This window comes from Callithrix jacchus, chromosome 2 (genome assembly GCF_049354715.1).
Source record: "Callithrix jacchus isolate 240 chromosome 2, calJac240_pri, whole genome shotgun sequence".
NCBI lineage: Eukaryota > Metazoa > Chordata > Mammalia > Primates > Cebidae > Callithrix > Callithrix jacchus.
Genome location: NC_133503.1, coordinates 155560714 through 155578359, shown reverse-complemented (window position 1 = coordinate 155578359; position 17646 = coordinate 155560714). Strand labels below are relative to the sequence as shown.

At 41.5% G+C, this 17646-nt stretch overlaps 1 protein-coding gene across 13 annotated transcripts in view; it reads right to left on the bottom strand.

Moving 5' to 3' along the window:
- Positions 1-3868, bottom strand: part of ARL15 (ARF like GTPase 15) — a 436720-nt gene extending 432852 nt beyond the window's left edge. For 7 of the 13 annotated variants that reach the window (XR_004739923.3, XR_008479723.2, XR_004739922.3 and 4 more), the window contains exon 1: positions 1238-3868. Coding sequence is in view for 2 of the 13 variants with exons in the window: in XM_078365508.1 (XP_078221634.1) it covers positions 1238-1285 (48 nt within the window). In the remaining 11 variants the exon portion in view is untranslated. The remainder of the gene's footprint in view (positions 1-1237) is intronic. The other 6 variants (XM_078365506.1, XM_017969921.4, XM_035291576.3 and 3 more) reach the window with 1 other exon arrangement.
- Between the last annotated feature and the right edge of the window lie 13778 nt (positions 3869-17646).

Below are 17646 nucleotides of genomic sequence, written 5' to 3'. Positions count from 1 at the left end.
AACAACAAAACAGAACTTGAACTCAGAATTTTAGACAGCTCCATTCACAAGGCCATGAGTTAACTGCAATCGCCATCCTTCCCCACAAGACCATAGGCTCTGAAGCACTAGGAGAAACACGTTTATGTGCATTCAAATAAGCCCAAATATACAGATGACAGTACAAAGCCGTTCCTTGTCCAGCGTTTCTTGACCATCAAAGCATGCATAGACTTTCTCAGCACAGCCTTAAGTGTAATTCCTAGAAGGCACTGGCAAATCTCTGTCAGGCCAATCTGCAGTCGAAAACCGAGTGCATGTGTCCAACAAGATGACAGGAGGGTCAATGTTTCTAACCGTCTACTTCAACTCTGCATGGCAATAGCGGTTCTGCCCAACGCGGTAAACACAGTAATCGTATAGGATCGAACACAGTTCCTGTAAATGAGGATCCTCTTAACCGCAAACAGGCAGCTCTGGGGAAATATAATTTCTGAAACAAAACATGGTGATCGCATAATTCCACAAAGACACACACAGAAGTCCATTTTTAAAATGATGTTCGGTCCCAGCACTGGGCTGACACTTTTCCCACCTAAACTTCTCAGCACAAACCTGGCCTAAACACACAGCCTGGTTCCAATCCGTGCACAGTGCACCATGACCGGAATGGTGGGGCAATACCTGTCCCTACTCAGTCCTGTTCGGGCCAGCCTGCTAGGTAGTTTAGACCCGTGTACTTTATGGTAATGTGCTTTTAAAACCCCGCCACGACCGAGGTCATAGCTTTAGAGATTTAATAACAATCAAATGACCAGGGCTGCTGGGCACTTAGAGAGCCATTCTGGTTATGGCTCTTTAATAGCACCTGGAGTTCTGCTCCGAAAGAGCGGAAAACTCCCGCTCCCCCGGAAAGAAAAGTCCTCTGCGGAGAGCGCAGAGGGAAGCTAGGAAGCCGACCGCGGGCAGGGGACCCGCCGCCGCGGCCGCCCCCATCTCTCTAGCAGCCCCAGCGCGACCCTCGCCCCGCAGCCGTCCTGGCCCGGGCCGCACCTTTACCTGTCAGCTCCACCACCCTGTTGCCCTAGAGGCTGTGCCTCCGAGTCCAGGGCACTGCTTCCGAGCCGGTTGCGGGAGAAAGAACCCCAGAGGCATCCCATCCCAAAGAAAGAAAGCAAAAAGCCTGCTCCTCAAGGCAGGGGGCCATCGGGCATGAGGAGATCCGAAAGGCGACAAGCCACCCCTTCGCAGCACCTACCAGATAATCCATGTACAGAAACGCCTCAGTTATCCGGAGATCAGACATTCGGCAGCCTAAAGCATCCGGAACGGCTCCGAACCCGGAAAAAAAAAGCAGCGTCTCTGGCTGCGGGCGAGCAGCTCCTGAAAAAGCCAGCAACAGCGAAAATACCCGAGAGCAGCCGACTAGCCGGAGATTACACAAGGGGCGCGGCGATTGGCCGGGCGGGAGGGCAGAAGGAAAGAAGCGTGCTCATTGGCTGCGGCGCCTATAAAAGGCAGGCCCCGGCGGGTGGCAGGAGAGAAGCGCGGGAGCGGTGGGGGCGTAGGTTCCTGTGTAGTGGGCGGAGGGGCGGGAGTGGGGGCGGTGCAAGCGGAAGAAAGCCAAAAGAGCGGAAAATCGGCTGCTGCTGCCGCCGCCGCCGGAGTTTTATGTACTTCCACAGCTTCCCAGTTGGGTACAGCGGAGCCGACCTCGAAGTTCCCGGGCCAGAGAGCCTTGGTGTCCCCGCCAACCCCCCCCCCCACCCCAGTAGGAAGCGAGCGCTGTAACGTGGGAGGCGTGGTCGCCACTGACACTTTAAGTCTCTCCCCGGAGAGTCTTCCTAAAGGCTCTGCCGCCACGAGACGGCACCACCGGGCAAGAAGTGTGTGGAAGGGTACTTCGTAAACAGGCAATCCTGTACGCGTCTTAGGTGCAGAAACAGCCTCTGCACTCTTACCACTTGAAACTAAGACGGATGATTCCAGCAAGGTGACCCTAAGGGTACACACAGCACCCCGCCTTCCCCGCCGCCAGAGGCGGCGCAGCCAGAGGCGAGTCAGTAACCGCCCTTCCAAACCCGGTGTAGAACGCGGAACAGTCCTCGGAGAAGTCGCTTTCCTGCACGTAAAAAGGAAAAGAAAAACATTAGAGGACTCGCAGTAGTCACTTGTACTTCCCGAACACCCGGAAAGATGTTGATCAGTTGTTTGCATGCTTGGAGTCAAATTACACTCAGCACAAATCCAATGCCCTGATTCAAATGAGCAATAGAAAGAAACTGTCTGCAAAAGACACAAGTAACAATATTTGTGACCCGATATTATTTTAAGAGGTAAAAACATCGATAAGCAGATGCATGTGGGACTTGGGCATTTCCTGGTAAGGTCAATATCGCATTAAGCTAGTGGAGTTGGGCAGGGAAAGCCTGAATCGGACAAGAAGACGGCTTTTTTTAAATTATTATTTTTAAATTCAGGGTATAAATAACCAGACTATGCCAGACTCGTCTATGTTCTTAGGCTCAGGTGATTGGAGTGCCCCCCACCCGCTTCCTTAGGGTTAGGGAGAATAGAAAAAAAAAAAAAGGTGGTTGCTCTCATAATAGTGAGGGCTTGCATACAGTAAAGTTTCAAGAGTGAAACTTCATCAACTGAACTCCTTATGAAGTGACTGCCTGACTGGTACACGCGATGTTTTAGGAGTTGAATTTTTGCTTTCCCCCTAACTTGACACTTTTCTTTTTTGTATCCTCAAGAAACAAATTTCCGTACTGTAAGTTTACTTGGGACTACCAAAACAGTTCTGATAGATAACCGTGGAATTCACCCCAAATGTGTACATAACCAACAAGGGCGAGGCAGCCCTTTAGAGGGAGCTGTAGGTTGGTGAGCCAAGTGATTTTAGGTCTGCTGTCTAATTTCTGAATCTGTTTCCTCAGCTGCAAACGAGAATTCCTACCGCCAGAAAGTTGTGAGGGGTTTTTTTTGGGGGGGTGGGGTGTTTTGAGACAGGGACTGTCTCTGTCGCCCAGGCTGGAGTGCAGTAGCGCGATCTTGGCTCAGTGCAACCTCTGCCTCCTGGGCTCAAGCCATCCTCCCATTTCAGCCTGCAGAGGCGCTGGGACCACAGGTGTGCATCACTATGCTCCTCTAATTTTTGTATTTTTGGGGTAGAGAAGAGATCTCACTGTGTTGACCAGGCCTGATTCTAACTTCTGGACTCAAGCAATCCCCCCCGCCTCAGCCTCCCAAAGTGCCATTAGATCCAATTTTGATTTTGCTTAGTAGTCTGTTAATTCAAACCCATATAGGTTTAGAAGAGATTTTCACCAAGATTTTGGAGGAGATTGACGTCCGTAAACATACACTCTTCAGCACAGTTTGGTTGAAACTAATTTGGGAAACAAACCCTCTCAATGAGCAGAAATAGTCAAGGAAAATGTTTTGTTTGTTTTGCTTTGTTCTGCTTTTCTTCATGAATAATTATATTTAAAATAAAATAAAGGGCTTGAGTTAGCAAAGAGACACCTTTTGGTCCATTGTCTTAGTCAAAAATGATGTGTTGGCTACTGCCTAGTCAGGCTTTTGAGAGGCCTGTTTCTATGTGGAGGAGGATAACCATTCTGGAGCAGGAGGCTTCTGCCTTTTCTTTAAAAGTTAAGCTTAGGGTAACATAGTCCTGAACAGGTCATTAGGGTCAATATGGTTCTTGCTACCTCTAAGAATTGGTATTTGGGGCCAAAGCAGGGAGATGAAAGAATGTGTTCAAGGAAAAGTCCCAAAGACTGTACCATAATATTCACCTTATTCCACACAATTTGCACATTCATTGCATCAAAGAAAACCTTGTGTTCAGTGTAATGTATTAAAAAAACCACATATTGCATTTTAGAAAAAAGTCCTTATAAAAAAAAGAAAGAAAACCTGTAGATTTGGAGCTCTATACAGAGCACATTTTTCCAATTAGATGTTTTCTGAGATGTCAGTGAGTCTACCCCTACAGAGGAAAGAGGCTAACTTGACTGAATTGATGTGAACAGATAATATACTACCCACTACAGGAAGTTGCAGTTATAGCTGATAGGGCGGATAGCAACAGAAGTAATCACCTCAGTACAACCTTTTTAAAAGGGTGTAGAGAGGTTAGAATGCATTTAATCAATCTACCATTCTGTATGCCAAGTAACAGACTGCCATCCTGAGCAAGACATGATCTTATTAACCTAGTTCTGCCTTTGCTTTCAGTAAAAAGAATGACCATCTTCCAGATGCATAAGAAACATGTAAGTTTGCCAGGTGCAGTGGCTCATGTCTGTAATCCTAGCACTTTGGGAGGCCAAGGTGGGTAGATCACCTGAGGTCAGGAGTTCAAGACCAGCCTGGCCATCATGGTGAAACCCCAACTTTAAAAAAAAAAAAAAAAAGAAAGAAAAGAAACATGTAAGCTCATGAGGCAATTGCATTACTGCATAAGTTTAGAGGAAAGAGGCTGATATGGTTTGGCTATGTCCCTGCCCAAATCTCATCTTGAATTCCTACGTGTTGTGGGTGAGACCTGGTGGGAGGAAGTTGAGTCATGGGGATGGGTCTTTCCCGTTCTGTTCTCATGATAATAAGTTTCATGAGATCTGATGGTTTTATAGGAGGAATTTCCCTGCACAAGCTCTCATGCTCTCTTGCCTACTGCCATGTAAGACAGGTCTTTGCTCCTGCTTTACCTTCTGCCATGAGGTATCCCCAGCCATGTGGAACTGTAAGTCCATTAAACATCTTTGTTTTCTAAATTGCTCAGTCTCAGGTATGTCTTTATCAGCAGCGTGAAAACACACTAATACAGAGGCCGTAACTGTGCTTGTCAAAAGCAAGGAGAACTTCTCTCAACAGTACATACTCTAAAATTCCATAAAGACTGCTGGCTAGCCAAATTTGGAGGAAATTTTTTTGCTAAACTGTCACTTTCAAGGAATGAAAACAGAAATGCATTTTTGCAACTTGGTCTCCCAAATTCCACCATCTAGAGAAACCAACATATTAGTGGTTATTTCCAGTTCTTCTTTTGTTGTTTGTTCATTTTAGAGGAGAATACTGCCTTCACTAGTTTTGTATCATGCATACACTTGGGCTGGGCGCGGTGGCTCAAGCCTGTAATCCCAGCACTTTGGGAGGCCAAGGCGGGTGGATCACGAGGTCAAGAGATCGAGACCATCCTGGTCAACACGGGGAAACCCTGTCTCTACTAAAAATACAAAAAATTAGCTGGGCATGGTGGCGAGTGCCTATAATCCCAGCTACTCAGGAGGCTGAGGCAGGAGAATTGCCTGAACCCAGGAGGCAGAGGTTGCGGTGAGCCGAGATTGCGCCACTGCACTCCACCCTGGCTAACAAGAGCGAAACTCCGTCTCAAAAAAAAAAAAAGAAAACAAAACAAAACACTGTATCACTGAAACTTTTCATAAATGTTTAACGAATACATAAAACTATTGTTAAAATGTACTGCTGTGTTAACAAATCCTTTATTAGTTACCACGATTACAAATATTACAATGAATGTTTACTTATAAAACTGTCCACATCTTATTATCCTAAGAGCACTTTTAATACTCAGTTTTGACTGAGCTTATATAGTCTTCTTCCTTCTACCCCCCCAACTCTAAAGTAGAGAATGATTATCTTGTCTCATCTTTGCCTTAATATTATTCCATAATAGCTGAAAGATGGTATCTTTCATTAGAATGACTCTTAAATCATGGACATTTCTTTTTAATAAGAAGTGGTCAGATATGCAGAGGTCATCGGGCACTTTTTCTCACTTACCACTTCCAATAACTCCTGTGACTTTAAAATTCTCTTCTGAGTCCTTTTTCCCTTTCTCTCCAGGTGGTTGCCTTGATACCCACCTCTGATTTACCCCAGTCCTCTTTTCTGCTTTCTAAACCTAAACCAAGTATCACTGTGTCCCGGAAGATGAACTTCATCAGAGCAGGGTTTCCTTACATGAAGCTGCTAACAGAGCTTGATTCATAAATGGAAGGGGTTTGAATTAGGTCAGAGGTTGGATTTAGAATAGGGTTTTCTGCTCTTAGCATGGTGACCTACTTGCAATTCAAACTAGAGGAAACCCTCACTGAAATGGCTAACTCTGAAGTTTTTAATCCAGAATATCTCCATGTCAGTTTAAACCTGTTTTCACTCTTGCAAGTAGATCTTACGGCCGCATATGTCTATTTTTCAAAGATCAGAAGCCTGGCAGTCATGATGAAGATTTGTCATTACTTAACTAGATGAGCTTGGGCAGGTCACCTGTTCCTTCCAGTCTCCTGTTTCCTAAGCCTGGGGATAGAGTTCAACTAATCACTACATGATTTAGGATCACTCACCCTTTTTAAAAAGGCTTTGCTAGGTCTTGGAGTGTTAAAGCAAGATAAGACATCCACTGAAAATGGTAAATAATTATACCAGGGAAAAGTAACTAGACCTCACAAGCAACCAGCATTCAAGCACCAAATATCAAAAAACTGTGTAAATCCCTCTCAATACCAACCACAGCAAGTTCATTGAATCTCTTAGATATATTCTACATTGTTGATTATATTAGTTTCCTATTTCCTGTGATAAATTACCACAAATATAAAGACTTAGAACAACACAAATTTATTCTCTTTCAGTTCTGCAAGCCAGTTGTGAGCCATATGGGGCTAAAATAAAGGTGTTAGAAGGGCTGAAAGAGTTAACAGATAGATGGAGGCCATTAGTGAATCACACTCATTGTAATTGGGCAGCAAGTCCTTTCTTGAATGGTGAATCTCCTTTTCTGCCACACATGTATATCTGAATCTCCCTCAGCAGCCTGGCTTGACACCTTTCATGTAGCCCTGGCACCATTAAAGATTGATCGATTGCTAAGAGCATAGACCTCCCTATTTACAACCACCTCATTGTGTCAATGTGTCACTGCCTGAGCATACTTGTTAATACTTTCTGACACGGTCAGCTCCAAGTGAGGGAGAAAAATCAACAAATCCATTAGGCCCCACAATCACCATAGGAAATCTAAAGTCTCACAGTGAAAATTACAGAAAAAATAACCTTCCCAAGATCACACATTAAATAATAGAGCTAAGGATTTTCCTTCCATAACCCTGGAATATCTATTTTTTCCCTGTACTACTGTGAAGCGACAAGATCTTGGGATCAATGTGACAAGAGAATAAAGCAGGCTTAGAGTCTACCATGGAGGAACTTCCAAGGATTAGAAATAACAGGACAAAGAAAGGAAAATAGACAAAGCCCTTCCCAGTGCAAATGTGCACACAGTGAACCTGGTGCCGGAGGAGTTACCCAAGTGTTTAAGGGATGAGAACTCAGTGAGGTTTTGCCAAAGTTCCAGGAGTTCTGATAGAACTGTCAAAGAAAAAAAAAATTCTTTTGGAGGATTTGTGAGGGGAACTTTCCATATGGGAAAACAACATGTAAAGAATTGATAGCAACAAATTGAGGATGAGGCATTATTTACTTAAAAGATGAGTGTTTGAAGCCCAAGGTTTAGAAGGTATAGACAGTTTAATTTGGGGAATTCTGGTGCAAGTCAGGGTTCACCTAGGAGCTTCTCTGCAGATTATTACCTCCCAGTTCCCCATGTGGTATTGCTGAAAGCTGATTTGCAGCTCCATCCTGTGTAATTGCTCCCTCATTCTGGTCCCTGAGACTAGCATAAAGATGTGTCAACTACAGAGGGAAGTAAATCCCAAAAAGTGTTTGGGCCCTTGCTTTCTTGCCTGCTTCTTATGAGATCATCACTTATTGGTATAATATAGAAACTGTTCAAATTGCTTTCTTGTAGATATTCCACTGAAGTTGGAAATGTCTTGAATGTTCCTGATTTATATTTTTGATCTCTTCTTTCAAGGCTTACATATAAGGAAGCCTTAATCCAAGCTTGATTCAAAGCAGCTTGCAAGGAGATAAGAAACTCAGAAACAAGAAACTATAAAATAAGGCCAATGAAAAAAGTGGCTATCATGTACCATCTAGATCATAATGCTTCCTATCTCATGCCAGCTTGAGATTCTGAATCTATGGCATTTAAATTGAGAAAGACAGGCAGGTAAGTACTCTGGACAGGCTAATATCGATTCATTCCTTCTACATACTTATTTAACACCTACTATATATTGGGGATGCTGGAGGAATATTATCCCTGCTCACATAAAGCTTAGTCTCTAGTGAATGGAGATAGGAAAGAGATCAGCTAGTGATAAATGCTATACAGAAGAGATGTGCTGGTGAGTAACAGGCCATCCATGGATGGCATCTCTGGGTTGTGCTAAGTGATACAGTCCATAGAACTTTCTGTAACGATGGAAATGTTCTATACTTGTACTACCCACTATAGTAGCCATTAGCTACACATGGCTATTGAGAACTAGAAATGCAGGTAGTGGATACCGTATTGGACAATGAAGGTGTGCAGTTAAAATACAAATGGAGGTTTTCCACTTAAACTTGCAATATTGAATATACTTATTTATCTCCCTTACCTCACCCCCACAGGCCAGTAAAGGAATAAAAAGAGATCCACCAAGACAGAGAATTAAAGAAGAGACACCAGCATAGAAGAGGCCAACCATTTAGGAAAACAGAAAGTGGATAGAGAAATGGCAACTGATGTGGCAGAACAGATAAAGCTGAAGGCTAAGTTCAAGAGGCAGGGGAAGCCAGCAAGAAACAAGCTATTCCTGCTGCAGAACTGAGCTCAGCAGTAAGAAGCACCTGGTTCTCAGAGGTGGGAAAGACTGAAAACACAAACTAGGCTTGTGAACCCTTAAAGGAGTAGTTGAGCCACTGATCTGCCTGGCTCCATGAAGCCAGGTCACCGCCCCAATGCAGACCAGAGTGAAAATTTACTCCTGAGGTTAAATTGGAGAGAGTTTGAACTTGGGAACACCAGATAAAACTTAAAGACAAAGAGAAATTTAGTAAAGCTGGAAGAAAGCTAAGGAAATCGAGCCCCCACCCCCAGCCTCCACAAAATGTGGAGCAGTCAAGCAAAGAAAATTAAAGTATCAATCAGAAGGTCTGATACCCAATTAGATGTTTCAAGAAAAACAACCAGAAACAAAGACATTGATGAGAAGAAGCTACCAAAAATTCTAGTAAACATTCCAGAATTGAAGACCATGTATTTCTAGAGTGAAAAGATACACAAGTGCCTGGAACAATAAATGAGAAAAAAAAAGAGTTCCATTACCATTAAAGAAACAACTATGTAAAAGCCTTCATGTGGAAGCACCATGCCAGACAAGTTTACTATCAAGTTCTACCAAACATTCCAGAAGCAAAACATTCCAACTTGAAACTATTTCAGGGTAGAGGAGGGAGTGCTTGCCAGGTCATCTCAAACAACTATAATAACCTTGATATCTGATTGAGGACATCAATAATTATATATCCTGTGCAATAATTATATATCAGTCTCACTCACAAACATAGTTGGAAAAATATTGCAAAACAACCAAGACAAGTAGGAAAAGAAAAACTATAGGCTTGTCCTAGGAATGCCAGATGTTCTTAACATTAGAAAATCAGTTAACTTACCACATTATCAGATTAAGGAAGAAAAATCAGAATCATCTCAACATATTTTAAAAAATTAGAAATTAAATATCCATTGGTATTTGTTTTTTAGAGCTATCATAACAAAATACTACCCACTGGGTGGTTTAAACAACAGAAATTTATTTTCTCGCGGTTCTGGAGGCTAGAAGTCCGAGATCAAGGTTTCAGCAGGTTTGGTTTCTCCTGAAGCCTCTCTCTTTGGCTTGCAGATGCACGCCTCCTCGCTGTGTCTTTTCTCTGTACTCATGCACCCCTATGTCTCTCTGTTTATGTTCAAAGTGCCTCTTCTTAGGACACTAGCCATATTGGATTAAGGTATACTCTAACAGCCTCATTTTAAATACCTCTTTAAAGGACCTGTCTCTAAATTCGGTCACATTCTAAGGTACTGGATGTTAGGGCTTCAACATATAAATGTGGGGGAGACATAATTCAGTCCTTAACATGGTTGGCAATCTAAAAGTAAAAGGGAATGTATTCCAATTGATGAAGGGTATCTACAAAAAACTTAAAGCAAACATATTCAATTGTGAAGCTTAAAGTGTGATTTAAGGTCAGAAACAAGACAAGGGTGCCAGCTATCCCAGTTTCCATTCTACATTGTACTAGAGGACCTGGACAGCATAACCAGAGATAAAACTTAAACAATAAAGAATAGAAAGAAAGAAACAATTCATTGGCAGATTGTGGTTGTGTATGTAAAACACAAATCTGCCTATCAATGATTAAAATTAAATCTGCTGCTACTTAAAAATCAATATAAAATGAATTTTGTTTCTAGTTACTTAGCAACAAAGTTAGGAAATGTGTTTTTAAATGTGTTTTTTAAATGACCTTTAAAGTAGAAACTTTAAAAGCACTTAAGAATAATTGTTACAACTTTAAGATTTTGAGAGAAGTTAAAACTCTAGAAAAATACAGAGATAGTGATGTTCATGGATACAAAGACTGTTGTAGAGATGTGAATTCTCCCCAACTTAACATACAGATTTAAAACAAACAGTAACATTTGAAATCACAGAACACACTGTATAGAAACATTTCTTAACTGCTCTTAATTTGAGGGGAGTGGCCTCCTTTCCGTGAGTGAAGTGTCAATCTTCTGCATATTTCTGTTGGCATTTACCATACTGTTTTGCATATAGTAGTTAAGAGCACAGATGCCAGTCTGCCTGGATTTGAATCTTGGCTGTACCTTTTTCTAGTTCTGTGACCTCAGGCATGCTACTTAACATCTCTGTAACTTATTTACCCCATTTTATAGGTAAGGAAACAAATATGACACCATCAACCTACTGGATTATTGAGATGAATAGCTAATGTCATACAGTAGAACAGTACTGGGCACATAGTAAGCATTAAGTAAATGTTGGCTGCTGCTGTTTTCATTCTCTCTCTCACTAGTCAGAGTTTCTTAAAGGAAGGAAACAGTGTCTCATTGGATTGTGCTGTTTTGGGCCTATTTCAGCACCTGTTACATAACACAAAATACATCACCAGTGCGGGCTGGGGATGAGCCACTGTCCTGAAGAGTGTCATATTTAAGGAAGCCTAATTCGGTGGCCTAAAGTATTTGAAAAGGGAGTCCATTTTCTTGAATATTACATTTCCAAAGCATGATCCATAGCACTTGTAAAAGTACCCTTATAATTATCTATTCTTCACTTCTTAGCTGTTTAGAAGTCTTTTTTCACCAAATGCCTGAGATTCTCCCAACATATTATCATGGTACGCAAGGTACAAAATGTTGAATAGACCTGACACCTCAGCTCAGGGTGCCTTATTATCATCATTGGTCCACTCGGGGGTTCCTTTCTTGATTTAATTATTTCTTTTAATCCCTCTTAACTACTTCCTTTTCCTTCTTCTAATAGGAAATCGTCCCAATATGCCAGATGCGCTTCTCCTACTTTGTCACCTGTCCACGTTGTCTATGATGTCCCTGGTTGAACAAAAATCCTTACATTTGATAGAATCTCTTCCACCAACTTTGTTCGTAATGGCTGGTGCTGCTAAAGTTTAAAAAGTCCTTTCCTACCACAAAATCAAGAGGCCACAGCTTCAGTAAACTTTATAGCATTCCCTTCCACGTTTGGGTAGTTTATCCATTTTTTAGTCTATTTTTTATATGTGGGGTTAAATTGAGATAATGTCCATCATTTAGTGTTTCTAACACCTCCTGCTAAACAATTTATTCTTTTCTCCAGTGAGCCGGTTACCCTTAACCTACATCGAATGCCTTCTATGCATGACTCTGCCTCTGAGCTCTCCTCTGTTTTATTGATCTGTTTATTCTGTGACAATACAGAACACATCACCCTGGCTTTTTTCTTTTCTCTCTGGCATTACCACGGTTCCTTTTAGGTATATTGGCTTCATTCTCAATACTGCAAAAAAGACTTTTTGGAAGCGAAAGCCAGGGCATTGAGATTCTAAGTTGAGGGTTCTCTTTGTCAAGAGACTGGGGGAGTCTGTGCATTTCCACACTGTAAATACCTTCCTGAATGCATTGATAGTGGCATACTACTGGTCTCCTTTTCTGCTTTTCCCTTCAAATGAGCCTTTCCATTTGGTACTAGTCTGCAAGGCCTATAATGAACAAAGAAGGAAATCCTGTGACTTAATTTTGCTTTCAAAATAAATTATTTTAAGGTTTAATACTCCAGAAGCAGTTTAATTTTTTTTTTCTTTTCTGACACAGAGTCTTGCTTTGTCACCCAGGCTGGAGTGTAGTGGCATGATCATGGCTCACTATAATCTTGACCTCCTGGGCCTCCCACAACAGCCCTGTAAGTAGCTGGTATGAATGTTTAAATTTTTTTTTTGTTAATAGGGGTGCCTTGCTATGTTGCCTAGGCTGATCTCGAACTCCTGGCCTCAAGTGATCCTCCTGCCTCAGCTTCCCAAAGTGCTGGGATTATAGGCATGGGCCAGGTGACAGTTTACTTTTAAATCAATTGCTTAAACCTGATGTTATCTCTTCTTAAAAGAGGACATTAAGAAAAATGTATAAGAATTAACTATTATCTTAATAATTAATTAACAAATGGGCACACAAAAGACACTAGCACATTCATGAGAGCCAAGCTTTTCCAGTGCTTTCCCTGTCTTCTTGCCGTGACCTTGAAGTCTTTGCCTGCACCTTGTGTTTAATGCCATGCCATGCAGATGGATTCATTATAATGCTTTGTCCTTGAGATGCTTTTCTTCCAACAGGAATGTCTAATGTAACTGTGATTTTTTCATGTACCTGAGTGGTGGTGAATGCTCTGGGTGAATGAGAGCTGGAGAAGACAGTACTGTACACTCGCTGCTAAAGTATGTCAGTGAATCACTCTTTATAAACAATCAATGGACATGTTCTGGAACGTGCTTATTCCACCAGAGCCTCTTTTTATGCCCTTTGTGCGTGCGTATGTTCTGGTACACATTATGGCTGACTGATGGTGTGCCTGTGGTACTACTAGATCTGCTGGAAGACATCAAGGAAGAAAAGCATGATAGAAACTATACTGTATCTTTCTACTTCTCAGGCTGCCTCCAAGGGAATAGTTCAGAGAACTATTGGAATTGCTTCTGAACCAACAACTGGTTCAGTAGCAATTCAGAATTGGTAAACACCATTTCAGCATTATAAAGGGGCATCATAATGTTACAGACTAAGAGGTTTGGCTAGTTTTCCTAATAGGAACTGAAAGGAGCAATGGACCAACACATGTGACTTCATGAGATTTCATAGGATCTAAAGAATAATGGTTAATTTACCACACCATAATCAAATGCTGTGGCATAGCTATTTCATGTAACTCTGATCCAGTTAGCTCAATGGTTAAGATCAATCTTTGGCAGAAGACAGATCTAAATTTCAATCCCAGGTGCTTTCTTAGCTGTGTGACCTTGAGAAGGATACTTATCCTCTGAGAGTCAGTTATCTCATCTTTAAAATGGAAATTAAAAACAGTGTAGGTAATTTCCTTATGGTTGTTGTAAGGATGAAAAACAAATATGTCCCTGTGCAGTGGCTCACGCCTGTATTCCCAGCACTTTGAAAGCCGAGGCAGGTAAATCACTTGAGGTCAGGAGTTCGAGACCAGCCTGGCCAAGATGGTGAAACCCTGTCTCTACTAAAAATACAAAATTAGCTGGGTCTGTTGGTGCACTTGTAATCCCAGTTACTCAGGAGTCTGAGGCAGGAGAATCACTTGAACCTAGGAGGCGGAGGTTACAGTAAGCCAAGATTGTCCACTGCACTCCAGCCTGGGCAACAGAATGAGACTCCGTCTCAAATAAATAAATAAATAAATAAATAAAACAATTAAAAAAATAAAACAAATGAAAACAAATACACTGAACACTGAAGTTATCCTATGTACTGAAAGCCTTGAAACAAATACACTGAACACTGTAGCTATCCTGTGTACTGAGAGCCTTGTTGGATGAATTGTGTTCTTATAGACAGTGCCTTTGACTTAATCTGGAGAAGTAGAAGAATCCTGCTTCCACCACTGACTTCTAAGGATCTCAGGAAAATTACTCCACTTTGGAGTTACAGTATCATCTTTACAATGTTGATGAAATGAAGTAAAGTAAGCAAAATGGAAAATTAAAATGCAATAGAGAGATGATGGCTTTGCTGATTCTTCTTTGGCTTTCCCAGTGTAACTCAGAATCAAAAGAAATTGTAAGAAGGGCAATCCAGGAATAGTAAGCTGGCTCTGTTATCACTGAGCTCTATATTTTGTGTTACCTATATGCAAGCCATAAGATGCCTCAATAGGAGACCCTCTGCTGCAACTCAAGTGAGTGATCAATCATTAAATGTCTCAAACATTTCAACAGGCTGCTTGGTTCATTTGCCCACTTCCATTGATGTAAACCATGCCTGCCCTACAGCATGATTGTATGTAGGTACAAGCTTTAGTTGTATGTTACATAGTAGACCCAACACTATGTCTCCATGTGACAGTTGCCAGTGCACATAAATGGAGAATCACTGCACTTCTTTTTGGTAGCAGAAATATCTATGTAGGTCATACAACTTGGTAGAGCTCTCATTACGTATAAGTAAAATAACAGATAAATTATTATATAAAATAGCTGCATTGGAAGAAATACTTTGAATATCAAACTCCCAGTCACTTATTTTCATAAATGTTCTCCATTCAACATACTACTTTGATAATGTCTAGACTACTAGACTAAAAGTTTCAGACCACATTCAAAGTATCCAGATAAAAGTGGTTCTTTGACTGAATTACCAAGAAAAAAATATCTGCTTTTGACTTATGCTAGTAATCCTCACTGGTCCTCAACTTTCAGAATATGTTTAGAAGAAAAAAAAGAAAAAGAAAAGATGGTGCTTGGTTCATAATAGTATAGAATGTTATTTACTTTACTAATATTAAGTGAGAATTGAGTTTATACAAAGTTTATAAATTGAGTTTATAAAAAGTATTACATCTCAGATGTCAAACTCTTCAATAAGAATGTTGGAAGCTTTGATAACTCAGTAATGTCATAGCAGAATTAACGATTTTGCTTTGACAGAGAATAAACAATTAGTTTTTGCCACAAAGGGACACTTCAATAAGTTAACTCTTTATGGTAAGAAAAGGAAATTATAGCAATATTAAGACCATGTGCAGCTCTTATTCAAAATTTATAGGCGGGTGTTGAACAATGAGAACACATGGACACAGGGAGGGGAGCATCACACATTGAGGTCTGTAGAGGGGAACTAGGAGAGGGACAATGGGGGGTGGAGAGTTGGGGAGGGATAACATGGGGAGAAATGCCAGAAAGATGGGGAGGAAGGCAGCAAACCGCATTGCCATGTGTGTACCTGTGCAACAATCCTGCATGTTCTTCACATGTACCCCCAAACCTAAAATGGAATAAAAATATATATATTTTTTTTAAATAGAAGCTTCTGGAACACCAAAAAAACAAAAAGCAACTCAGTATTGCATTGTTTCTCTCAGCCTCAAGATTCTTATGAGAAATAATTAACAGTTGTTACAGTTATGGTTATTATGACTGGTCGGGGAAGCAGTGGAGCTTCATTTGCTGGAACCTCTCAGGAAAAGGCTACAATTACTGTGTAGATAGAGAAATGTCAGTCACAGTTATGAGTGGCATTGTTCATAGGACAATTCACAGGACAAAGCAATAGCAAAATACTTAGTTTTTAGGATATCAAAAGTCATTTTATGAAAATGATTTGACATACCCCAATCCTAAAACTTGACAAATTACTCTCAAAATGCTTTAAGAATTATGTGAACCCAGAAACAAAGGTGAAAAGTGTTTTTGGCTGGGTGTGGTGGCTCACGCCTGTAATCTCAGCACTTTGGGAGGCCGAGGCCGGCGGATCACCTGAGGTCAGGAGTTCAAGACCAGCCTGGCCAACATGGTGAAACCCCATCTTGATTTTTAACAAAAATAAAAATAAATAAAATTAAAAAAGAAAAGTGTTTTCACACGGGAATGCCTTCACTGAGGATTAGAAATCTTATGAAAGGCCGGGCGCGGTGGCTCAAGCCTGTAATCCCAGCACTTTGGGAGGCCGAGGCGGGTGGATCACGAGGTCAATAGATCGAGACCATCCTGGTCAACATGGTGAAACCCCGTCTCTACTAAAACTACAAAAAAATTAGCTGAGCGTGGTGGCGCGCGCCTGTAGTCCCAGCTATTCGGGAGGCTGAGGCAGGAGAATTGCCTAAAACCCAGGAGGCGGAGGTAGCGGTAAGCTGAGATTGCGCCATTGCACTCCAGCCTGGGTAACGAGAGCGAAACTCCGTCTCAAAAAAAAAAAAAAAAAAAAGAAATCTTATGAAAGACAAATGCCCTGTTTTTTTTTTTGGGACGGAGTTTCGCTCTCGTTACCCAGGCTGGAGTGAAATGGCGCGATCTCGGCTCACCGCAATCTCCGCCTCCTGGGTTCAGGCAATTCTCCTGCCTCAGCCTCCCAAGCAGCTGGGATTACAGGCACGCACCACCATGCCCAGCTAATTTTTTGTAATTTTAGTAGAGACGGGGTTTCACCATGTTGACTAAGATGGTCTCGATCTGTTGACCTCGTGATCCACCCGCCTCGGCCTCCCAAAGTGCTGGGATTACAGGCTTGAGCCACCGCGCCCGGCCAAATGCCCTGTTTTGAGTACACAGTGATACAGTTGGTCACTTTCAGGTATGTTTATTTATGTTTTGCAGGATTGGGAGTAATGGTTAAATTGTGGACCAAATAAGCATATCTGCAACTCCTCAAGTCTTATGTTTCCTCCGGTGGTCCCATATGAGTTACAAAAGTTTCCAGTTTTATGTAGAATGCAGCATAGATTGACCACAAACACAACTTTGTATCATTGTACAAAGTTGTAAAACAGATTGTCACTGAGGGGTCATGGAACAGAAAGGGAGGAAACGCTGTTTTGTACCATATCAAAAATGATAAGCTACATTTTTCCAAAGGACTAAAATATCCCTCTTATTGAGAAAAGAAAGAAAGGCAAGAATGACTTTTTTAAAATGTGTAAGTTGATAAATGAGCGATGTCCCAGCCTTCAAAACATCACCGATGTAACCCTTGAAAAAGGAACAGGAAGCTTCTTCACAAATGAACAAATTCCTGCTTTTGTAAGAGAAAATTCAAGCTGTGGCTTGAAAAATTAATCTTAAACATTAATGCATGTTTTTAATAAATTCGTAACTAGGAGGGATTCATCATGTTCATTGTGCTTGACAAGTACAAAATTAGGCAAGTTAAATCAGCCCCAAAGAAAAAAAGGCTGTGTAGGCAACCCATCAAATGGCTGAAAGCTGGTGTAGTCCCTTCAGTGGGTGAACTGCTTATGCTACCTGAATAGACTTCTGCTCAGAACAGACTGCTATTGAAAGAACCACAGGTGTGAAGTTTATAGGCATTTGTAACAGTTTTCGATCACTTGCCTCATCAAATATGGTGGTTTAACACTTGAGGCATAAATTTGCATCAGATTCATAGCGTGAACTAATTGGAAGAATATGACAGTTAACTGTGAAGCTGTCCTG